Raw genomic sequence first — 25,700 nt, forward strand, 5'->3', positions numbered from 1 at the left:
AGAGGCAGAGGTTCTCCAGGAGCTCCCCATCACTCCTGCGCCTAGCACGCACGCTGGCAAACGGCGGTTCTCCAGGGTGCTGCTGGTGTGTAGGGATGTCCAGCAGCAGCCCCGGCACTTTCTCCTGGCTGCTGAGCACAGCCTCGTCCACCTTCTCCCAGTAGAGGGCATGTCCAGAGGAGATACCCACGTGGGAGATGAGGACGTAGAACTGGGGAAGTCACTCTGGGCTTGAACAGGTAGGACACATTATATACAAAATGCTCTAAAGGCCTCTGTATGAGCTGTCATGCCCCTGCAAATGACACCTTCTGTTTGAGGGATTTCTTTCCATTGGCACTTAGAAAAGAAGGTACTCTCACAAAAGAAGGTATCTGCATGGTTTGAGCATCTCCCAGGGCACAAAAGTGAGAGCAGAGCTCGGGAGAGTCCCCTGGTGCTATAGTGTGGTGAATCACTTACCAGAAGCAGGGTCGTACAACCTCAACAGGAGCGAAAGCACTGTTGATTTGCCTGAACCACTTGGGCCAACCAGTGCTGTGACAGATCCTGATGGAATGGAAAGGCTGAAATCCTGAAATATGGGCACCTCTGGGCGAGCTGGATAGGCAAAATGCACGTTCTTAAACTCCAAAGCACCCTGGAAACTTTTCTCATTTAAGATGACCCCCTCTGAAACATAAAATGGAATATTAATTACTTAAAGCAAAAAATTAAATTCACAGCTGAACTCAGTTCTCCTACTCATCTGGCTATGGATGGGTGACTCTATCATAGCTAGTCCTGGCATATGAGCTCTTAAAGGGCAAGTCAGAAGCAGGCTAAATGCTTACCACGTGCCAACTCCGCACCTACTATATCCAAGGTACTACACATAGATGGTCTTATTTGATCCTGACAACCCTGCAAGGTAGAAATGGATTCCAATTTTGCTGATGAGGACACTGAAGGCCACAGACAACAACCTGCTTAAGCTAACAAGTAGTGGAGTTAAGATCCACCCTTGAAGTCTGGTTTCAAACCCAATGGCTTCTGTCTATGCCACTGCCCCTGTGTAGCTCCAGAGTTTATTTTACCTACCCCAAATAAATATTTTGAAAGTTATGATGAATAGGGGGGCACCGCACAACAGCTGCAGAACTGGAGGGGGTCAGAGGTCTGTTCTGCCCTGGTGTTCACCTGCTCTGCTTTGGCAGACACCACTCAAACTCTCTCAGTCGGGTCTATTTCCTAGGCCTATCACATTGGAGAATATTTGGCTTTCATTTGTGGACCTGGGGCTACCTAACAATGTCCTAGGAAGTCAATAAGCAGTTAGGAGTGGTTACTACTCAGCCATTTCTCCTGATTCCTGGCTAGTTGGTCTAGACCCTACAGCTCCAGGGAAGTCACTGATAAGGAGATGGCTCCAGCCAATGAGTACTAGCCTCCCCTACTGCACCCCAAAAAGCCAAGAAACTTAGATATTTTCTTATGTCTGATTCCTCCTCCCTTCCTCCCACCCCAGCCCTCCACAGAGATGTCAGAATCACTAGGGAAGATCAATTTGGTGGACTAGCTGGGACCCTTCCTAGTCACAGCCCTGGTCCACAGTGACTTCCATTCTGCCCTTGGCAGTAATGCACAGATGCAGGGAGGGGAACAGAGGGCAGCACACTATGTGGCCAGCCCATGCATCCAGGGGCATCCCGGCCCACAACAGTGCCACAGCAGCTGTCCCTCCCCTTCTCATAGAAAACCTGACCACCCCCTTGCCCGGCCCGCCATGCAGCAGGAGCCACACGTCTATTGTGGCTCATCCCTCACTCCCTCACAGGCAGGGGAAGAGCTAGTTTCATTGTTCAAAGCCACATTTGTTTAATCCTAGCAAAGAAACAACCCATTTTGAGACCCACCGTTAAAAGGCAGCTTGGGCTCTCTCTCCAGGAGCTCCCAGAGGCGCCCCCCAGCACCCAGTCCTTTCATCAGCTCCGAGTAGAAAGAGCTCAGACCTGAGGACGAGAAGAAGAATCCACACACATGTCCACCACTGGCACCGGCACTGACCACCACACCTCCAAGAGGAGTGACAATAATTGCTTTTAATATGAAATCTGTTATTAATATTTTCAAAAAACAACTTGAAGCAGCTTCCTGGGAACTGATACTCAAAATTCCGTTATCTCATACTCTAGTTTTCCTTTGGCTTTTCCTCCTCCAGTTTCATTGATTTTTTTTTTTTTTTTTTTTTTTTTTGAGACAGAGTCTCACTCTGTCACCCAGGCTGGAGTGCAGTGGCACGATCTTGGCTCACTGCAATCTCTATCTCCCCGGTTCAAGTGATTTTCCTGCCTCAGCCTCCCGAGTAGCTGGGATTACAGGCGCACACCACCAGGCCTGGCTAATTTTTTTTATTTTTAGTAGAGATGGGATATCGCCATGTTGGCCAGGCTGCTCTCAAACTCCTGAACTTAGGTGATTCACCCCACCTCAGCCTCCCAAAGTGTGGGATTATAGGCGTGAGCCACTGCGCCCAGCCACATTTCATTGATTTCTAATAAGGATTTAATGTTTGATCAGGGACTGAAAAACATATATAGTGATACTCATCAACCACTGGATTAAAATCATAATGCTGCAGAGGAAGTCTACCTAGTTAAAAGTATAGCAATTTAACTGTAATGCTATCTCATAATTTAAAAAAATATAAAATACTTCAATGTTGGTTTTAAAGACAAATCCACAAAATAATACCTCATCTTCAGGCGATCAATAAATACAACTTTGATAAGCTACTCACATTCTCCCATATACTTCAAGTAATCTCTAGATTACTTATAATACCTAATACAATGTTATGTTATGTAAAAAAAAAATAGGCCGGGCACGGTGGCTCAAGCCTGTAATCCCAGCACTTTGGGAGGCCGAGACGGGCGGATCATGAGGTCAGGAGATCGAGACCATCCTGGCTAATACGGTGAAACCCCGTCTCTACTAAAAAATACAAAAAAAAAAAAAAAACTAGCCGGGCGACGAGGCGGGCGCCTGTAGTCCCAGCTACTCGGGAGGCTGAGACAGGAGAATGGCGTAAACCCGGGAGGCGGAGCTTGCAGTGAGCTGAGAGCCGGCCACTGCACTCCAGCCTGGGCGGCAGAGCAAGACTCTGTCTCAAAAAAAAAAAAAAAAAAAAAAAAAATAATAATAATAATAATAATAATAAAATAAAATAAAAATGAGGCCAGGCAAAGTGGTTCCTGGCTGTAATCTCAACACTTTGGGAGGCCAAGGTGGGAGGATTGCTAGAGCCCAGGAGTTCAACACCACCCTGGGCAACACAGAGAGAACCCTGTTTCTACAAAAAATAATTTTAAGGCCAGGCCTGGTAGCATGTGCCCATATTCCTAATTACTTGGGAGGCTAAGGCGGGAGGATCGCTTGAGTCCAAGAGGTTAAGGCTGCAATGAGGTATTACTGCACCCCTGCACTCTGGCAGCACTCAGGGCAACAGAGCGAGACCCTGTCTAAAAAAAAAAAAAAACTTTCACAGTAGCAAACACTGAAATAAATTTGGTTAATGTTAAACATTCCAGCAATCTCTTTATTTTTATTTTTTTGTGTGGAGACAGGGCCTCACTATGTTGCATAGGCTGGTCTTAAACTCCTGGGCTCAAGCGACACTCCTGCCTTGGCCTCCCAAAGTGCTGGGATTACAAGTGTGTGTCTCCTTCCCTGGCCTCTAGCGATCACTTTTTAAAGTCAGCTTTGAACCATGATTTTTTTTTTTTTTTTTTGAGAGGGAGTCTTGCTCTGCTATGGTGTAATCTCTACTCACTGCAACCTCTGCCTCCCGAGTTGCTGGGATTACAGGCATCCCCCACCATGCCCAGCTAATCTTTGTATTTTTAGTAGAGACGGGGTTTCACCATGTTGGCCACGCTGGTCTTGAACTCCCAACCTCAAGTGATGCACCTGCCTCAGCCTCCCAAAGTGCTGGGATTATAGGTGTGAGTCACCTATAATGTGAGTTAAATAATGGCCTGAACCATTATTTAACAACTTAAAACCCAAATGCAATGGTCTACATCAAATGTGAGGACATATATTTGTAACATTTTCCCTCAGTGAGGATACTGAAAAAAAAAACAATTAGAATATTCTATGGTATGAATATTTATGCAGGATACAATGGACTAAAATTTTTAGGCTGAATTAAAAATGCATTTGGCAAAAATAGGACCCCACAAATAGTCAACTGATTTTTGACAAAGAAGCAAAGGCAATACAATGGAGATGCAACGGCAATATATGTATTGTCTTTTTAACAAATGGGTCTAGAACAACTGAACATCCACATGCAAAGAAGGAATCTAGACACAGACCTTACACCTTTCCCAAAAACTAATTTAGAGTGAATTACAGACCTAATGTAAAACACAAAACAATAAACTCCTAGAAGGCAACACAGGAGCAAGTATAGATGACTTTGAATTTGGTGATGACTTTTCAGATACAATACCAAAGGTACAATCCATGAAAGAAAGAAGATGGACTTCATTAAAATTAAAAATGTATGCTTTGCAAAAGACAATGTGAAAAGAAGAGGACCAGCCACAAACTGGGAGAAAATATCTGTAAAAGACCTATCCAATAAAGGACTGCTACCCAAAATTTACAAAGAACTCTTAAAACTCAACAATATGGAAACATGAAGACTTATTTTAAAATGGTCAAAAGTCCTGAACAGACAGACAACTCACCAGAGAAGATATACAGAGAGCAAATAAGCATATGAGCAGATGCTCAACATCATATGTCACCAGGGAAATGCAAACTAAAACAACAATGAAATATCACGCATCTATCAGAATGGCTAAAAGCTAGAACATCGACGCCACCAAATGCTGGGGTGGCTGTGGAGCAACAGGGACTCTCATTCCTTGCTGGTGGGGATGCAAATGGGACACACACTTTGGAAGGCAGTTTGGGAGTTTCTTACAAAACTAAAAAAATTTTTTTAAGAAAAAATTCATTCAGTCTCCATAGAGATGTCAAAAATTGCCAATGCTGGTCGGGTGCAGTGGCTCACACCTGTAATCCCAGCACTTTGGGAGGCCAAGGTAGGCAGATCACTTGAGGCCAGGAATTCAAGACCAGCCTGGCCAACATGGTAAAACCCTATCTCTACTGAAAAGAAAAAAAATACAAAAATACAAAAATTAGACCAGGTGTGGGTGGCTCATGCCTGTAATCCCAGGACTTTCGGAGGCCGAGGTGGGTGGATCACTTGAGGTCAGAGTTCGAAACCAGCCTGGCCAACATGGTGAAACCCCTTCTCTACTAAAAATACAAAAAAAAAAAAAAAATAGCTGGACGTGGTGGCACGCAATGGTAGTCCCAGCTACTCGGGAGCCTGAGGCTGGAGAATCGCTTGAACCTAGGAGGTGGAGGTTGCAGTAGCCGAGACTGCACCACTACACTCTAGACGGTGTGACAGAGCGAGACTCCATCTCAAAAAAAAAAAAAGCCAGGCATGGTGGCGGATGTCTGTAATCCTAGCTATTTGGGAGGCTGAGGCACAAGAATTCCTTGAACCTGGGAGGTGGAGTGAGCCAAGATGGTGCCACTGCACTCCAGCCTGGGCAACAGAATGAGACTCCCTTTATAAAACAAACAAAAAAAAAACCTTGCCAATGCTGACTACGTTGCAAGTCATCACAGCAGGGTACTGGGAAAAGTTTTCAATTAGCAATAATCATGCCTCGGATAAACCTCAGTGCCTATGATACTGCCACTGTGCTAAGCTGAACACATTCTTACCATCCAATCAAGCAGTTGTACTCCTTGGTATTTACCTAAATGAGCTCATTTACCTAAATGAGTTGTACTCCTTGGTATTTACCTAAATGAGCTACAAAAACCTACACATGGATGTTTATAGCAGCTTTATTCATCATTGCCAAAACTTAGAAGCAGCCAAGTGTCCTTTAATAGGTGAATGAATAAACTGTTGTACATCCACACAATGGAATATTATTCAGTGCTAAAAATAAATGAGCTACTGAGCCATAAAAAGACATTGAGAAATCTTAAATGCATATTTCTATGAAAAGAGCCAATCAAATGCTACATATTGTATGATTAAAACTATATGACATTCTAGAAAAGGCATAACCATGGAAACAGTAAAAACCATCAGTGGTTGTCAGGGGTTTCAGAAGGGTGATGAATAAGCAGAGCTCAGAGGATCTTTGGGGCAGTGACAATACTTTGTATGGTACAGTAATGTTGGATACATGTCATTTTGCATTTGTCCAAACCCACAGAATGTACAACACCAAGAGTGAACCCTAATGTAAACTGTGGACTTTGGGTGTAATGCTGTGTCAATGTAGGCTTTTTTTTTTTTCTTTTGAGACAGAGTCTCACTCTGTCACCCAGGCTGGAGTGCAGTGGCGCAATCTCAGCTCACTGCAATCTCCGCCTCCCAGGTTCAAGCAATTCTCTTGCCTCAGCCTCCCAAATAGCTGGGATTACAGGCATGCACCACCACACCCAGCTAATTTTTGTATTTTTAGTAGAGACAGGTTTTTGCCATGTTGGCCAGGCTGGTCTCGAACTCCTGGCCTCAAGTGATCAGCCCGCCTCAGCCTCACAAAATGCTGGGATTACAGAAGTGAGTGACTGCCCCCGGCTGTAGATTCATTAATTGTATCAAATGTACCACTCCACGGGGGATGTTAATAGGGAGGCTGTGTGTATATGGGGGCATGGGTATGCACCCCTTTCTCTACACAATTTTGCTATGAATGTAAAACTACTTTGAAAATGGTATTAATTTTTAAAAAGAAGGGAGGGAGGGAAGAAAGGAAGAAGAAAAAAATTAAGGCTGGGCATGGTGGTACACACCTATAATCCCAGCACTTCGAGAGGCCAAGGCAGGAGGATCACTTGAGCCCAGGAGTTTGAGACCAGCCTGGGCAACACAACATAGCGAGACCCTGTCTCTACAAAAAAAATAATTAGCTGAGTATGGTTGTGTATGCCTGCAGTCCTAGCTACTCAGGAGGCTGAGGCAGAAGGATCACTTGAGCCCAGGAGGTCGAGGCTGCAGTGGGTTAGGATTGTGCCATTGCACTCCTGCCTGGAGACAGAGTGAGACCCTGTCTCTAAAACAAAACAAAACAAAAAAGAAGTAAAGGGAAACAGTAAAAAGTAGTTTAACATAGTAAAGAGCTTTGACTCTGAAGAACAAAAGCACAATGGCCCTGGATGAACAAAATGTGATCTCTCTTTACAATGTAACATTCAACCATAAAAAGGAACAACCCACTAGCCCAGTAGTGGTGGCTCATGCCTGTCATCCCAACACTCTGGGAGGCAGAGGCAGGTAGACTGCTTGAGCCCAGAAGTTCAAGACCAGCCTGGGAAACATGGTGAAACTCTGTCTCTACGAAAATACAAAAGCTAGCCAGGCAGGGCGGCACATGCCTGTAAGTCCCAGCTACTCAGGGGGCTGAGGTGAGAGGACTACTTGAGCCCAGGAGGTCAAGGCTGCACTACTGCACTCCAGCCTGGGTGACAGAGGAAGCCCCTGTCTCGGGGGGAAAAAAAAAAAAAGGAATGACCTACTGATACGTGCTACAATGTAGATGAACTTTGAAAATATTATGCTAAGTGTAAGAAGCCAGGCACAAAAGGACATATATTGTATGATCCCTTTTATATGAAATATCTACAATAAGTAAATACATAAAGACAGAAAGCAAACTGTGGTTGCCAGGAGCTGGCAGGAGGAAGTAATGTAGATAGATTGCTTAATGAGTATTGGTTTTCTTTTCAGTGATGAAACTGTCTGAGAGCTAGATGGAGGTAGTGGTTGCACAGCATTGTGAATGTACTAAACACCACTGAATTGTAAACTTGAAAATGGTTAGGTTTTGCTTTTCTTCATACAGTACTTCTGACTTCATCTTAGAAGAGAATGTACTTAGAATCACTGGGGTTTTTACCCCTAGTATGCCCTTCTAAGCCGAAATCAAAATAAAAATTCTTATTTAATAAATAAAATAGAATTTCTTGCTTTGTAGATTTATTATAGAATCACTTTGGATAGTGATTCTATAAAAGTATAAAATTACTTTAAAAACATAAAAGCACGGCTGGGTGCGGTGGCTCACACCTGTAATCCCAGTACTTTGGGAGTCTGAGGCGGGCGGATTGCCGAAGTTCAGGAGTTCGAGACCAGCCTGGGCAACACGGTGAAACCCTGTCTCTACTAAAAAATCCAAAAAATTAGCCAGGTGTGGCGGCATGTGCCTGTAGTCCCAGCTACTCAGAAGGCTGAGGCAGGACAATTGCTTGAATCCAGGAGGCAGAGGTTGCAGTGAGCCGAGATCATGCCACCGTACTCCAGCCTGGGCGACAGAGCGAGACTCCGTCTCTAAATAAACAAACAAACAAGCACTTAAAATCCAATTTAAGTTGTTGGGCATTGGTGGTTCAGTGGTAGAATTCTCACCTGCTAAATCAAGTTGCTGGATTAAATTCCTATCACCTCAGGCATCTATGTTATAAATGTGGAAGAACCGGTGGCAACAGGTATACACTGACCTACCCATATTTTCTTTCATCCCTCCTCGCACCAGATGGCAGATCCTGAACAAGACAGTTGACCAGAGTTGTGGGCTAGCCTGTGGTTAAGAAAGCCAAATTACCCAATCTCTGCACGTAGACAAAGCCTTAGCAGCACTTCCTATAACCAGTGGTGGTAACTGACTATAGCAACGGATTAGAACTGTTTTCCAACCCTTTCTGTGCAAGACACAGTTGTGAACTTGCCCCTTGTGAATAGAGAGGACAATAGAACAACCACAAACAGAAATAACTTCTATCATGCCAAGTGGTACAGAGGAGGGAAGAGGAGGGGCTGAGAAAGATTATGTCAAATGTGGCAGAAAACATTAAGATGAGGGGAGGCCAGGGAGGAAATCTGGAATGTGAACAGAAAGGCCAGGGAGAAGGGAAGAGGGGTAGGTAGTCCACTTGAAGGAGGACAGAAGACCTAAGGGAACAGGACCATAACGGGGTGTGAAACCTCCAGCTTAGCAGGCTTAATCCAAGAAATGGAGAGGGAAGAGCTACATACTGTCTGTGGGTCCTCCTGAACCAGTTTGCCTTCTCGCTTCCCAAACCATCCAGCACCCCGAAACATCTTAATCAGTTTTTATTTAAGACCAGCCAGCAGAACTAAAATGCTTTTTTCAGGGGTCTCTGAAAATATCATTCCAGAAAAAAATCTTCACTTGCCTGTAGATGTCTACAGAAATGCCTCTACCTTCAACAATTAGACAAAAAACCCTGAAAATAAAACCCTCTGGTTGAAGCAACACCATAGGATACCTGATAATATTCCATTAATCAGACCTTAAGCTACTTACCTGACCTTTCCATCTTGAGTTTCAAAGACAAGAAGGGAAACAAAAACTAGGAAATCATTTGTCCCAAGTTGACTGGGGATGCATTCCTGCTTTCCTTCATCCGGGAATGAAAAATAAAAGCTGAACTCTGACGGTCTTAATAAAAGCAAGCAAGTCTGTTTCATGCACTTGATAATTTATAAATATTTTTTGATTGCTCATTAGTTTTGAATATGGTTGACTTTGTACAAAAGGAATTTTATTCTCCACTGATTTGCTAATCACGAAACCATCACTAACACAGGACTATGGGTTTCTGTGTCTACACTTGCTCAGTGCTGTCCTCCTCCTGCCTGCACCTGTGAGCAAGTGAACAAACAGTCTGAAGACACAGGTTGGGAAATACCACTCCAGAGCAATGCTGAGGCCTGCAAAGATCCCCAAATTTCCCAACCAAGGAGGTGTTTGCTTGTCTGCTGCAGAGGGTCACACTCATTTTACTTCTTTAAAAGCCCAGTTGGAATAATAACATTCTAGGAAATGTTTTTTCAGTCGAAGTTAATTGAAGTAATGTGAAATTTCAGTTTCTATTTCAGAAATGATGCTCTGATTTTCAATTTGTAACACCCCAAGCCTATTTAAATTATTTACCTCCAATGCTTATTCCAACCCAGAAAGCATACATTAGGAAGGAAGAGAGTTCACCCACGGTCATGTGGGCACTGCCCATCAGCAGCCCTCCTTTGTACAGGACAGAAAGCACAATCAGGTTTCCGGAGAGCCCAGTCTGTCGAATGAACAAAACACAGAAGTCAGGTGGGGATCAAGGACCCAGAATGCAAAAAGCGTGAACACAACCTGTAATGTACCTTTTTCATTCAACTGTCACAGCAAGATTTTTCCAAAATATTAATTTCACCTGAGTTTCAAATTAAAAATGGTTTTGTACTATTGCAATAATGAAGAAAACAATCTAATCACCATGAAAACCAATAAGCTGTCTCACATCAGATCCCAATTTTATCCCATCTACTCAGTTTGCAAAGGATAAAAGTAATACTAAAGGTTCCTTCCCTAACTACAGGAAACAAGTACGTATCTACTACGTGGGTTTATATAATACAATGAGATGTTGTGGGCAAGGACACAAGCCTGAGGAGCTGGCCTCCTGTATCTGTGGCCTGCTTTTACCTTGGTTGCATGTGTGGTTGTCTTAGGCATAGGGGCAGCCTTCTCCGGGCCGCTGCTCCTTATCTGTTAATCACAGCAATGATGGAATTGTCTCTGAAGTTCTTTTCAGTTTACATGTATCTTGAATTTGCCCTCATGGTGATTTTCTATTTCCGTGTCCTATTTGAGTGCATTGTGATTGATTTTTTTATACTTCTTTCTTGAAACACATTGAGGTGATTTTGGTTAATCCTCAGACTTTGCTGGCATGAGAATGACCAAGAAGGCCTGTTAAACAGATTGCTGGCCCCAGTTTCCTACCCAGCAGATCTGCGATGGAGCTGAGTCTCAGCGAGGCTGACCAGGGCCCAGGCAAAGCTGATGCTGCTGGCCTGCACCGCACAAATAATCCATGCCCGATCGCACCATGCACTGACTTTTCTCTAAGGACATTTACTTGTTTCTTCCTTTTTCACAAAAATATTTTAAAGAAAGTCATTCTCAGCCTTGAAATTAAGACTAAAATGTTAAAAATTAAAATCATTTTCTACTTATGCTGAACACCACAGAATAAAACTCTCACCATTCTAACATCAGCCACTTTCACTTTTTCCAAAATTATCTACTCACTGCTCCAAAGAAGCCAGCCCGAGCGAATGCCTCTTTCCTTGCTAACTGCATCACATAGTCCACTTTGCTGGCATATTTCTCTCTTTCAGTCATTTCTTTCCCAAAAGCTCGAACAGTTCTTACATTTCCAATACGTTCCTCAGCTAGCTGGGAGAATAATAAATACATTTCAGAAGGAGAAGGGTCATATTTCAAGAGCTTCTAGAAGCAAAAATAAAATGTGGTTCTCATTTCATTTATTTATTTATTAAAAAGAAAAGAAAAGAAATAGTAAAAGGAAGAAGTGAGAGCTCCGTAAAAGACACTATCAGTGGAAAACCACTCTTGATACGTGACTAAGTCAAAAAAGAGTGACAGCAGAGTACACAAAGCCATCCTAGTTTTGGGGGAAAAAACTATACCTAAACATATCCTATATATAGACAGAAAAATAGGAGCATATGTAGACGCAGAAATACATTTTTATGCAGAGAAAAAGACAGACTCCAAAATGTTAATAATGTTAATTCTCAAAGACAGGATTATGCGTATTTTTGTTTTCTATTTTCAAATTTTTCAACAATAAACATGCATGGTTTTTTTTGTGTTTTTTTGAGACGGAGTCTCGCCCTGTCACCCAGGCTGGAGTGCAGTGGCTCAATCTCGGCTCACTGCAAGCTCCGCCTCCCGGACTCACACCATTCTCCTGCCTCAGCATCCCGAGTAGCTGGGACCACAGGCGCCTGCCGCCACACCTGGCTAATTTTTTGTATTTTTAGTAGAGACGGGGTTTCACCATGTTAGCCAGGATGTTCTTGATCTCCTGACCTTGTGATCTGCCTGCCTCAGCCTCCCGAAGTGCTGGGATTATAGGCGTGAGCCACTGCACCCAGCCCCATGCATGGTTTTTGTACCGTGATAGTGTAACGGTTATTTTTAATTTTTCTTTTTTTTTTTGGAACAGAGTTTCACTCTTGTCACCCAGGCTGGAGTGCAATGGCACAATCTTGGCTCACTGCAACCTCTGCCTCCCGGGTTCAAAATTCTCCTTGTCTCAGTCTCACAAGCAGCTGGGATTACAGGCAGGAACCAGCGCGTCCAGCTAATTTTTGTACTTTTAGTAGAAACAAGGTTTCTCCACGTTGGCCAGGCTGGTTTCAAACTCCTGACCTCAAGTGATCCACCTGACTTGGCCTCCCAAGGTGCTGCGATTATAGGCACGAGCCACTGCACCGGGCCATTTTTAATTTTTGAAAAGATAACGTTGCACAGCATTGCAAAGCCAGATTTATTAAATTAATGAAACACAGTGTTATCTAGTAACTATTTTCAAAACCTGATTAACTGTTTTGTCCCATGACAGTGATAGTGGCTAGGTATGGTGGTTCACGCCTGTAATCCCAGAATTCCAGGAGGCTGAGATGGGAGGATCGCTTGAGCCCAGGAATTTGAAACCAGCCTGGGCAACACAGTAAGACCCTGTCTCTACAAAAAATTTTAAAAATCAGTGGGCATGGTGGCATGTGGCTATAGTCCCAGCTACTGAGGAGGCTGGGGTGGGAGGATCACTCGAGCCTGGGAGGTTAAAGCTTCACTGAGCTGTGATTGTACCACTGCACTCTAGCCTAGAGTGCATGAAAAAGACTTTTCTCATGTACCCTGTCTCAAAAAATAAGAAAGAAAGAAAGAGAGAGAGAGAGAGAGGGAGGGAGGGAGGGAGGAAGGAAGGAAAGAGAGAAAGAAAGAAAAAGAAAGAAAGAGAAAGAAAGAAAGAAAGAAAGAAAGAAGAAAGAAAGAAAAGAAAGAAAGAAAGAAAGAAGAAAGAAAGAAAAGAAAGAAAGAAAGAAAGAAAGAAAGAACGAAAGAAGAAAGAAAGAAAGAAAGAAAGAAAGAAAGAAAGAAAGAAAGAAAGAAAGAAAGGAGGAAGAAGGAGGGAAGGAAGGGAAGGAAAGGAAGGAAAGGAAGGAAGGAAGGAAGGAAGGAAAGGAAGGAAAGGAAGGAAGGAAGGAAAGGAAGGCAAAGGAAGAGGAAGGGAGGAAGGGAAGAAAGGGAAGAAGGAAAGGAAGGAAGGAAGGAAGGAAGGAAGGAAGGAAAGAAAGAAAGAAAAGAAAAAAGAAAAGAAATAGTGATAGTAAGAAGTGAGGACTCCACAAAATGTTTAGTCGAGTTGGATCTACTTTGAGATATGGGTAGAAACCTAGTCTAGAAAACAGAGTAGTTTAAGTTTCTGGGATCTTGGGGTAATTTCTAATGAAAGGAAAGGAAGGCACTTTATTGAAAAACCTAAGCACATCCCTTAGGATCTGCCATCTAGGATCCTGGCCGTGATCCCATTCTGCTGGAAACCACGCGGATGAGAAGGGGCTTTTACCTGAGTGGCTTGTGCCAGGGAATCCTGGGTGACTTTGGTCAGTTTCCGTAGATATCGTCCATAAATTACAGCAATGATTGACACTGGAGGCACCACGCTCAAAACAAAGGTGGCCAGATTAGGTGAGATAAAAAACTGTCAAAAACAAAAAAAATTGAGAGGTGTTTGTTACATAGGGTGGCAAGACATTCTCATTACCTACGATAGGGGAGTGTGTGTAGGGGTGTGTCTTTGTGTGTGTGAGTATTTAAATTAACAGCAGGCTTGAAGGTACTGTTCCCAAGTTGTTACATCCTGTTTGGGTGGAATTTTTCAGACATCTTTATTCTTCACAAAACCCCATAAATATTCAGCATGCCACACAGAAGAAATGTGACAAGCAATTGCTGAAGAAAGAATCCTCAGGCCAATACTAGATCAGACCATGCTGTTTAACAACAGAGTGGGAAGAGACAGGATGAGTGTGGCAGAGGCCCATTCTGCTCCACACTCCAGACCATATCAGGAGTTGTACATTCAGGTCTGAACCACCTGCAGGCACTGAACAACCAGAGCAACATGTCCCATCAAAATGACCAAGATGCTGAAGTTACCAAAAAACCTCACACTGGGTAGGGTGCAGTGGCTCACGCCTGTAATCTCAGTACTTTGGGAGGCCAAGGCAGGTGGATCACCTGAGGTCAGGAGTTCAAGACCAGTCTGACCAACATGGTGGAAACCCCATCTCTACTAAAAATACAAAAAGTAGCTGGGTGTTGGGGTGCATGCCTGTAATCTCAGGTACTCGGCAGGCTGAGGCAGCAGAATTGCTTGAACCCGGGAGGTGGAGGTTGCAGTGAGCCAAGATTAAGTCACTGCACTCCAGCCTGGATAACAAGAGCAAAACTCTGTCTCAAAACAAAAACAAAAACAAAAACCACACATTGCATGAGAAACAGTCAACAGAGGACTTGGAGGGCACAACCACCAAGTCGAAGAAGAATTAAAGCTGCTTTCATGGCTCAGTGGACTGAAGTCTGCAGGATGGATCTGGGCTCAACATACCGAGAAGCTTCTAGCAACTGGAATTGCTGAAAGGATAACCTAACTTCTAGAAGTAAGTAACAGAGGCTTTCCCTGTCAACCTTGCAATTTGGTGATTGTACTTTCAATAGTACCAGCATCTCTTTGACAAATTCCTAAAATCTACCATATCTCATTTGCACAGAAAATAGTATAATCAGTACAAGGCTAAATAATACTAACAAAAAGCCGCAAACTGACATGTAAGTGGATGGATCAACCAATCATTCACTCATTCATTTACTCATTCAACAAGTTGTTACTGAGTGCCTATGTTACTGAGTGCAAGCACTATTCCAGGCACCTGGGAGATAACCAACCCTCACAGAGTTTTCATGCAAGAAAGAAGAGATGAGACTTAGATAACAGACAAGTATAAGAGAGAGAAAGTATCACTTCAGATGTAACATGATCTTGGAAGACCTCTCCACCAAGAGGGAAGAGCCATTGCATAAAGACCCTGAGGCAGAAAGGAGGTTGGCACCTTCACAGAGGAGCAAGCAGATGTGTACACAAATGTCCCACCCTGAGAAGACAAGTCCATCAGGACACCTGGGGTGAGCCTCACGGAGCATAATCATATCTCTGATGGTCACCATCAGGACATGAGACCAACAGGACAGGTCTAACACTTCTGGGGCCTGAACACAACTGATGTCAAATGAACCAACTGAACAGGTGTCCTCTGTGTGGGGCAGGCACAGTTCATCAAGATTCTCCTGGAACTGTCCCAGAACCACCCCCTTCCTTCACTGTGGTTCCATACTTAATGAAAAACCTTCTGGCCAGGCGCAGTGGCTCAAGCCTGTAATCCCAGCACTTTGGGAGGCCGAGATGAGCGGATCACGAGGTCAGGAGATCGAGACCACCCTGGCTAACATGGTGAAACCCCGTCTCTACTAAAAAAATGTAAAAAACTAGCCGGGCGAGGTGGCGGGCGCCCATAGTCCCAGCTACTCGGGAGGCTGAGGCTGGAGAATGGCCTGAACCCAGGAGGCGGAGCTTACAGTGAGCTGAGATCCAGCCAGACAGAGCAAGACTCTGTCTCAAAAAAAAACAAAACAAAACAAACCCAAAAAACCTTCTGATGACTAATACAGGGTCCTGGCACCATAATGAAGTGTTTTGAGTAATAGAAATGGGCTAGGCATGGGGGCTCACAACTGTAATCCTAGCATTTTGGGAGGCTGAGGTGGGTGGATCGCTTGAGCCCAGGAGTTCAAAACCAGTGGGCTGGGCAACATGGTGAGACACTGTCTCTATAGAAAAAAATACAAAAATTAGCCGGGCATGGTGGTGCACGCCTGTAGTTCCAGCTACTTGGGAGGCTGATGAGGGAGGATTGCTAGAGCTCGGGAGGTGGAGGGTGCAGTGAGCCAAGATGACACCACTGCACTACAGCCTAGGCACCAGAGTGAGACCTTGTCTCACACACACACACACACACACACACAAAATTGGAATAGCAGAAACGCAACTTAATAGTAGGAAGGCCCACTATGTAAATTGATACATTGGCAGTATGGCATACACAGTATCAGGTTCTCATAATTGGACATCTCCTATGTCAGGTCCATGAGTTTGTGCAGGAGAAACAAAGTCACATTTCTGATCCCCTAGAGCCAAAGATCAGATGCTAGGTGAAGCCACTTCCTGAGGCCCTTTTATAGACTGAATGTTTCCCCCTGAAATTCATGTGTTGAAGCCTTAACCCCCAGCATGGCTGTATTTGGAGATGGGGCCTCTAAGAAAGTAACTAAAGTTAAATGAGGTCATTAAGTGTGGGGCCACAATCCAACAGGATTAGTGTCCTTAGACACTCTAGAGCACACTCTCTCTCTACTATGTGAGCACATGGCAAGATGGCAGCTGCCTAAAAGCCAAGAGAAGAAGCCTCAGAATGAAGCTATTTTGCTAGTACCTTGATCCTGGACTTCCAACCTCCAGAACTGTGAGAAATACATTTCTTTTGTTTCAGCCACCCAGTCTGTGGTATTATTATGGCAGCCCAAACAGACCCCTTTGAATTGCTCATCTGATCCTACACTGAATTCCCTTTCCTTGTTACGAAAAGTACCCCAAGTGATTTTTTCCCAGCTTGAACTCTTCCTGATCCCCCAAACTATTCATATTTGGAAAATGGCATGTTAGTGCAGGAAGGGTCCTCTTCCAGAGGTTTGCTTCTCTCTTAGCTGGAAAATCATGAGTTTTCAAAGCTGATTTTCTTCTCTTTTTTTTTTTTTTTTTTGAGACGGAGTCTCGCTTTGTCGCCCAGGCTGGAGTGCAGTGGCACCATCTCAGCTCACTGCAAGCTCTGCCTCCTGGGTTCATGCCATTCTCCTGCCTCACCCTCCGAGTAGCTAGGACTACAGGCACGCACCACCACGCCCGGCTAATTTGCAAAGCTGTTTTTCATTCCGTAAGTCAGATCTAATAGGCAACACAACCTTCCTCTCTGAACTGAGTGCTTCATGGGACACGAAGGATAAAATTCAAGCTTTTCCACTTGCGAGAAAGGATTATTTACAGTTCTTATTCCACAGGTCTAGAACTGCACTGCCCAAAACGACAGCCTTACATGGCCACTGGAAACTTGAAATGTGGCAGGTATGACTGAGACACTGAAGTTTTAATTGTATTTAGGTTTAATTAAAATTTAAAAGCCTATACTCCATTCAGTTATTGGCAAACTATTAAGTATGTCTGGAAAAAATGAGTATGTCAAACTACTTTTTCAATTGTACATTTTATAAAATCTAAATATAGATCAAGTACTTTCAATGAAAATTTAGCATCCGAATTAAGATGCTCCATAAGTAGAGAATACACACCAGATTTGGAAATGCAGCTGACCTTTGAACAACACAGGTTTGAACTGCATGGGTCAACTTAAGCATAGATTTTCTTCCATCTCTGCCACCCCTGAGACAGCAAGAACAACTTTGCTTCCTCTTCCCAGTCTACTTAGTATGAAGACAATGAGGATAAACACTTTTATGATGCGCCAGGCACGGTGGCTCACGCCTGTAATCCCAGCACTTTGGGAGGCCAAGGTGGGCAGATCACGAGGTCAAGACCAGCCTGGCCAACATAGTGAAACCCCATCTCTACTAAAAATACAAAAAAATTAGTGAGGTGTGGTGGCGGGCGCCTATAATCCCAGCTACTCGGGAGGCTGAGGCAGGAGAATCACTTGAATCCAGGAGGCAGAGTTTGCAGTGAGCCAAGATCCCGCCATTGCACTCCAGCCTGGACGACAGTGCAAGACTCTGTCTCAAAACAAAACAAAACAAAACAAACTTTTATGACGATCCACTTCCACTTAATAAATAATAAATATATTTTACCTTCCTTATGATTTTCTTAATAACACTTCCTTTTATCTAGCTTATTCTGTTATAAAAACATAGTATATAATACATATAACATACCAAATACATGGTAATTGACTGTTTATGTTATCAGTAAGGCTTCTGGTCAACAGTAGGCTACTAGTAGTTAAGTTTTTGGGGAGTCAAAAGTTATACTTTGATTTTTGACTGTGTGGGGTTTAGTGTCCCAACCCCTGCATTGTTCAAGGGTCAACTATAATATGAAAGAAATAATATAAAATACCTCATTAATAATTTTGATATTAATTACATGTTGAGATGACAATAATTTGTTTATACTGGCTTAAACAAAACATTATTAAAATTAATCTCAGCCAGATATGGTGGCTCAAGCCTGTAATCCCAGCACTTTGGGAGGCCGAGGCAGGAGGATCACTTGAGGCCAAGAGTTGGAGACCAGCCTGGGCAACATAAAGAGATCCTGCCTCTACAAAAAATATATATATATTTTTTAAATTAGCCAGACTTGGTGGTGTGTGCCTGTAGTCCCAGATACTTGGGAGACTGAGGTAGGAGAATCACTTGAGTCCAGGAGTTTATGACTGCAGGGAGCTATGATCTTGCCACTGTACTCCAGCCTGGGTAACAGAGTAACACTCTGTCTCTAAAAAAAAAATTTAATTAAAAAAATAAAATTAATCTGATTGGCTTCTTTTTGCTTTTTTAAATGTGGCTACTGAAACATTAAAATCACATATGTGGCTTGCATTGCCTCTCTACCGACCTGCAGCACTGGGCTAAACAGAAATACTGGTTGGAGAGGTAAGGCAAGTAGACAGGACAGGCACAAGCCACCCAGTTAAGGAAAGGAAAAAAGGCCGTGGGAATGAAGAGCTCTCCCCTTAAAAGAGCACAGTTTGACTTACACACACAGAGGAATGGAATTTAGTCACTGCTTGGCGCCACCCACAGGGTAGTACCCAGTGCTCCTTCTACCTGATGCTCTTTTCTGCCATAATACCCCGGGTTCACACATCTTAGAATACCCAGCAGTAACACAAGAGTCCGTTTTCCAGATAATCACTCATTCTGGAGAAATGAAGGTACAAGAGACCATGCAGGTAGAGGCAATCCCCATGTTCCAGCAGCCTCTGCAATAGCACTTTTGGCTCTAGGCACTTACAGAATGATGCGAATCGCTCACCTTGAGCTCATCTCACACTTGAGAGGCCTGGTGCAAGCCAAGCCCTGGCAGGAAGGTACCAAGGGGAACCAGGCCAACATACCATCATGCTGATGCCTACAGAAGCCTGGGCCCCAGCCCTGAGCCCATCTGAGAGGTTTTCAGTCACTGAGCGCCCCAGGAGTTCAGTGTCTGATGAGAGGCGGTTAATCAATTCTCCTGTGCGAGTCTTGTCAAAGAAAGCAACCTCCTGCCTCAGGATGGAGGAGAATAACGAAGTTCTCAGCCTATTCACAATGCGCTGACCTGCAAAAGCAAACACGAACAGGCTCACCAGGGGTAAAGACATCCATTACCATTATGGGACAGCCACCTACTGTGCAGCAGCTTGGCCTGGAGTTGTAACCCTTCTGAGCAATGCAGCCTCTGAGCGTGTCTGCTGCACGTATCCCATGGGGAGAAAGAGCCTTTCCCAAACCAGGCACATTAACTGTCATGCACTACTAACAGCACTTTTCTCTTATTAACTACAGACTGTGGGGGCTAGTGAGAGGATATAGGAATAAAATAAATATAACATGACTCAGAGGCTTTTTCTATTTTTACTTTTTTTTTTTTTTTTTTTAAGAGACTGGGTCTTGCTCTATCACCCAGGCTTGAATGCAGTGGCATGATCATAGTTCACTATAGCTTCAACCTTGTGGCTCAAGCCATCCTCCCACCTCAGCCTCCTAGGTAGCTGAAACTACAGACGTCTGCCACTACACCCAGCTAACTTATTTTTAGTACAGACGGAGTCTTGCTATGTGGCTCAGGCTGGTCTCAAACTCATGGGCTCAAGCAATCCTCCTGCCTCAGCCTCCCAAAGTGCTAGGATTACAGGCGTGAACCATCACATTTGGCCGAGAGTTTTTTAAGGTATTATTTACAAAGAAGTTTTACTACATTAACTTCCAAAAGCTCATTTTGTTCCTCCCTGGAAACCTTTTCCTGTATTGAACCTTTAAATGGCAAGAACAGTTAATCATCCACAGAGTTAAATGGAGAGCAACCAACTTCCAGTTGGTGTCCCGGGTTCTCTCATTATTGTGGCAGTGACCTGCCTGTACCAAGGAGATCTCTTCACAGAAATACTAACAAAGTTATCATCCCAGCTGCTACTTAAGGAGAAACACAAGCATGGGGCATGTAAATGGGTTTCTGAAGCCTTCAGGAAGCCTCAGAAGTCCAGCTTCATGGCCAGGGGCCTCATTTTCTTTTTTCCTTTTTTTTTTTTTTTTTTTTTTGAGATGGAGTCTCACTCTGTCTCCCAGGCTGGAGGACCCCCAGCAGTGGTGTGATCTGGGCTTACTGCAACCTCCACCTCCTGGGTTCAAGTGAGTCTCCTGCCTCAGCCTCCTGAAGTAGCTGAGATTACAGGTGCACGCCACCACGCCTGGCTAATTTTTGTATTTTTAGTAGAGTCGGGGTTTCACCATGTTGGCTAGGCTGGTCTCAAACTCCTGACCTCATGATCCACCTGCCTCGGCCTCCCAAAGTGCTGGGATTACAGGCGTGATCCACCACACCCAGCCTGAGGGGCTTATTTCCAAACCTCCCGTAAGACCAACATTATTGCCCTTACAGCTCAACTTCAACTATAACAGAAGAGTTGAGAATAGTGCTTGATCTAAAATAATCTGTACCTCCAACATCTGGGCAGTCATTGGGCTCTATCCCCACTTAACGGGATGCCAGGAAGAGAGGAAAAGAGAATGGAGCCTGGAGCACATGAGATTCGAGCCTGAACAAACCCACAGGACTCTACATCTTCTTCAGGATGACTCACATCCCTGAGAGGAGAGACTGTTACCTGAAGTTTGCATGAGGTAGACACGAATGGCATTGGCGGCAGCACCACACAGAAACACACCACTGAGCCCAAGGCAGAGGCGGGTCAGGTTGTCGCTGTAGTCCACAGTGGGGTTGGTATAGATGACATCGATGATCTTCCCCAGGAAGAAAGGGGCAGACATGGAGATAACACTGGATATCGTGAGAAATCCAACCGCAGCTAGAAAACACAAGCACTCTCAATGCTCAGGGTGCTTCAGCAAAGGGGCTGTCGCTGGGGTGCTGAGTCCAGGAGGTTTCCTTGCCAAATAAACTGTTTTCAGAGTATGCGTTGATCTCAGTCTCTAGCAGTTTCCTCCTTTTTGCTCCTCAACCCCTGACTCAAGGGAAGAACCAAATGGTTCCAGGTGATAACAAGCAGGCTAAGGAAGTGAGTGATCATATCTGAACCAGAGAAGATGACTTCTTAGTCTGATCAACTCTTCCTCATCAACAAAAACTGGGAGCCAACTACGGAACCCGTTCTGGCCAGCCCCTCCCTCCCTGTCTCTTGATTTTGGTGTTCATCTCAGATCATATTTTTCCTCCATTCATGCTATACATGCAATACTCCTTGGCATCTAACTGTACTGTAACTTGAAGATCAAGCTGTCTAGTTAAAGCCCTTGATTACATCTAGTATCTCAAAACCCTCTTGTCTACGGCCATACACTCCGAACGCACCCAATCCTGTCTGACCTCAGAAGCTACGCAGGGTGAGGTCTCATTAGTACCTGGATGGGAAACTGCCTGGGAATACAAGGCGCTGTAGGCCTTAAGCAAACAAACAACCCATTCTAGAGAACTTTTGGAAAACAGTTTCACGGATCATTACAAAGAAGCAAATGTCAATAAAACGTGATATATTGCTTCTTAATATTATATTATTGCTTTGGGAAATATCAACACGGTATGAAAATAAATACGAACAGAATTGTTCATGCACCTAAAAAAAAGGCAAACAAGAGTCTTATCAGAAGAGAAATATTGGCTTGGCACAGTGGCTCATGCCTGTAATCCCAGCACTTTGGGAGGCTGAGGTGGGTGGGTCACTTCAGGTCAGGAGTTCAAGACCACCCTGGCCAACATGGTGAAACCCTGTCTCTACTAAAAAAAAAAATACAAAAAATTAGCCAGGTGTGGTGGTGCGCATCTGTAGTCCTAGCTACTTGGGAGGCTGAGGCAGGAGAATTGCTTGAACCTGGGAGGTGGAGGTTGCAGTGAGCCAAGATCGTGCTGCTACACTCCACCCTGGGTGACAGAGCAAGACTCTGTCTCAAAAAATAAAAAATAGAAAAGAAAACCCAATTAGTAACAACACATATCACAGATAACTGCATTCATAATGAGAGATGAATTTTTTTAAAAGATAGTGACGGGGATCTCACTCTGTTGCCCAGGCTGGTATCAAACTCCTGGCCTCAAGCAGTCTTCCCATCTCAGACTTGCAAAGTGCTGGGATTGCGGGCATGAGCCACTGCACCTAGCCAAAAGTATTATTTTTATATAACCTTCATAAAGAGTCCAGAGCAAACTCATTGCCAACTGGACATTTAGTCGACAGAGTTCTAGGAAGAACATAGGCCTTTTTAAGTGGGGAACATTTTGAACAATTGCTCTTGCCCCTCCTTAAGGTCTTTATTCTAAAGTCCCCTCCCCAAAGAGGCCTGCTCTGACAGCCTCACTTAAAATACAGACACCCTACACTGCTCACCTCACTCCCTCTCCATTTGTGTTCTCGAAGCTCCTACCTTTCAGCATTCTAAATGTTTCATTTGTTTCTTTAGTTTCTCTCTCCATTAGGACAGAAAAGATTTTGGCCTGGTTTGTCACCGATTGCCTACATTGACAGACACATAGGAAAATCTCAATCACTATTTGTTGAATGAACAAACAAATAAATTGAACTCTGGCAATAGAGCAATAACATCTATCAGATCAAAATTCTTCAATAACCTAAGCAGAAATGTGAGCTCTGGCAGCTCATAAAGTTCATATGCCTGGCTTAAAAACCCACAATCACAATCTAACTGAAAAATAGGAAGCTGGGCAAGGGCCACTTCATTCTGACGTAAAGCCCGGGGTCTTGTTTCAAAGCACCATGCTTCTTACAACAGTGCCCAAGGGGGCCCGAAGGCCCAAAGGACGGGGAGAGTGTCTAACTTGAGGTTCCGAATACCTCAGCCTCGATGAACTGACAGCTCCAGAAGGAGTCATCCTGGCAAATTCGGGATTCAGCAGAAAATTCCTTTTGTCCTTCATCAGTAGCTAATCTCTATTCTTTCGCCTCAGTGAGTAACTCCGAAAGCACAGTGTGCATGACCTGCTATATAAAGGTCTACCTCTTCCCTCCTCCTCTAGTTTTCTAAATCAGTTATGATTCTACGATGAGAATCTACATGACATGAATGAAATGCCCCCTGATTATGATTCTGAGTCTTGTTCTCACATAGTAATGATGCTGATTACAAAGAAAAAGTAATTTAGCTGAATCCAAATTAATTTCAGGATATCCCTCCACACTTTTACTTTTTAATAATCATTTAAAAATTATCAGCTTGTTTTGTTGACATTTGCTTCTTTGTCCAACTTGAATAAGAAAAGTAAAACAAAAGATATTTTTCAGCTTTTAGTTAAGCGGATTCTTGTTAATGAAGATCTGACTACGTATCACTGTCTTCTGATATTAATGAATACTTCAGACTCGCTCCATAAACATCATTTCAGATTCCACCACAAGCCCTGGACACAACTGAGCATACTGCAATTCTGAAATTCTCCTACACTTTTTCTCCATAGTTAAGTCTCCTGCTTGCCCCCACCCTTGCCTGATGTGGCCCCAGCAACTTCTCCCATTATCTATTTCTTGAGAGATACCTTCAAGTATCTTTGTTACCTCATTCTACTGAATTGTGGCAAAGATGGAAACAAATATCCTTCAAAAGAATGGGGAAGGAAAATCTGAAATGCAAATTGCTGGACATCAGGGCTGGATAGAAGGACAAAGGCTGGGGGTGGTTGGAGGAGGCTGTACACTGTGCCTACCACCTGCCACTGCTGAACACGGCACCCATCTGGTTGTATCAGGCAGGTACAGCAATCCCCACTGTCATTCAAGAACTCAAAGGCAGCACTTCAGAGCCCTCACCATTATCTGAAGGATCTGGCATTCATCATCTTAAATCCTCCCTTTCACCCTCATCTTATCCTCCTTTTTCAGAGAGGAATCTCGAACACAGAGAGAGGGAGCCTATGCAAGGTCTCCCAGTTTACACAATGCAGAACCACATTCTGCGACAAAACCTGTCCTTGGTATCTTCCCATGTCCCAAGCAGAGGAAGCAGCACAGGCCTCACCTGGGAGTCACGGAAGGGAGCAGAAAGCCTAGCAGGATGGAGCAGGGGCAGAGACCTCATGGGTGCACAGGCAGGAGAACTGAGAAATGAAATGAAGGCTCTAGATGATAGAACAGAAGGATTTTTTGGCAAGGTTGGCCTAAAAAGGCTTTACACTGGGAAATGATACAGCCAGATTTGCTTTTTCTTTTTGAGATGGAGTTTCACTCTTGTTGCCCAGTGCAATGGCATGATCTCAACTCACTGCAACCTACACCTCCTGGGTTCAAGTGATTCTCCTGCCTCAGCCTCCCGAGTAGCTGGGATTACAGGCATGTGCCATCACGCCTGGCTAATTTTGTATTTTTAGTAGAGACAGGGTTTCTCCATGTTGGTCAGGCTGGTCTTGAGCTCCCGACCGCAGGTGATCTGCCTGTCTCAGCCTCCCAAAGTGCTGGGATTACAGGCATGAGCCACCGTGCCTGGCCAGATTTGCATTTTTAAATGATCCACTCCAGCCACAGAGTGAAAGGAGTCGCCATGAGAGCGCTGTTCCAGAGTCCTAGGTGAGAAGCAAACTTAGGATGAAGTAGGTTGGGGACAGAGGGATAAAGGGCAGAGAAAAGGACTGGAGACATTTTTAAGAACTAGGACGTGATGACTGGTTGGATGTGAGCATTTTTCCTCTCTGAAAAATGAGGATAAGATGAGGGTTAAAGGGAGGATTTAGTATGATGAAGGCCTAACCTAGGGGGGCCGTTCTGAGGTTGAGTGGTCAGGATTGGGTTGGAACCCTGACCAACTCAACCTCAGAACCAGCCCTCCTAGGTTAGGCGTTCATTATCTTAAATCCTCCGTTTAAGCTCTGCCATCTAGCTGTTTGACCTTGCTTAAGTCACTCCATCTCTCTGTGCCATTTCCTCATCTGAAAAATGGCAGTAAAAACAATCCCTCCCTAATAGAATTACGAGTGAACTAGACACATATGCAAAGCATCTGGTACAATGCCCAGGGCTGAGTACACAAGACATATTAACTATTATCTTAACTACTATTGTTATCATTGTAAGAATGACCCATGCCTCTGGCCAAGGCCAAGAGGTTCACACTGCAGACTCTCTCACTGAGCCTAGAAACAGAAGAGGAAAGATGCTTTGTGGAGAAACGTAACTTTGGTTTTTAGACATGTTGGGTTTGCTGGAGTCTGGGACACATTTCCACAGATGCAGGCGGATGTGATGGAGAACACAGGAGTCAAGGGTGTGGGGGAGATGGAGGCTGAGTGAAGGGACTCAGCATCTGCGCTGGGTAGAGAATAAGTGAGGACATGAGGGGCTAACAGATGAGAAGGGAATAGAAGCAGCAGCCAGA

At 44.1% G+C, this 25,700-nt stretch overlaps 1 protein-coding gene and 1 non-coding gene across 3 annotated transcripts in view; both read right to left on the minus strand.

The window, feature by feature from the left end:
* Positions 1–25,700, minus strand: part of ABCB10 (ATP binding cassette subfamily B member 10) — a 43,447-nt gene that overhangs the window by 13,101 nt on the left and 4,646 nt on the right. Inside the window, exons 1-8 of one of the 2 annotated variants that reach the window (XM_030935289.1) lie at positions 22,746–24,624; positions 20,975–21,175; positions 19,226–19,428; positions 13,546–13,680; positions 11,196–11,342; positions 10,047–10,182; positions 1,896–1,991; positions 463–672 (exon numbers count right to left, since the gene is read on the minus strand). In XM_030935289.1, coding sequence (XP_030791149.1) covers positions 463–672; positions 1,896–1,991; positions 10,047–10,182; positions 11,196–11,342; positions 13,546–13,680; positions 19,226–19,428; positions 20,975–21,175; positions 22,746–22,794 — 1,177 coding nt within the window. In that variant the 5' untranslated portion in view covers positions 22,795–24,624. Of the gene's footprint in view, positions 1–462; positions 673–1,895; positions 1,992–10,046; positions 10,183–11,195; positions 11,343–13,545; positions 13,681–19,225; positions 19,429–20,974; positions 21,176–22,745; positions 24,625–25,700 lie in introns of those variants that run through there. The other variant, XM_010374033.2, reaches the window with a different exon arrangement.
* On the minus strand, positions 5,639–5,782 carry LOC115899324. Its single transcript, XR_004059063.1, has one exon. It is a non-coding gene; the product is annotated as a U4 spliceosomal RNA (small nuclear RNA).

The sequence above is a fragment of the Rhinopithecus roxellana genome, chromosome 8 (assembly GCF_007565055.1).
Source record: "Rhinopithecus roxellana isolate Shanxi Qingling chromosome 8, ASM756505v1, whole genome shotgun sequence".
Classification (NCBI taxonomy): domain Eukaryota; kingdom Metazoa; phylum Chordata; class Mammalia; order Primates; family Cercopithecidae; genus Rhinopithecus; species Rhinopithecus roxellana.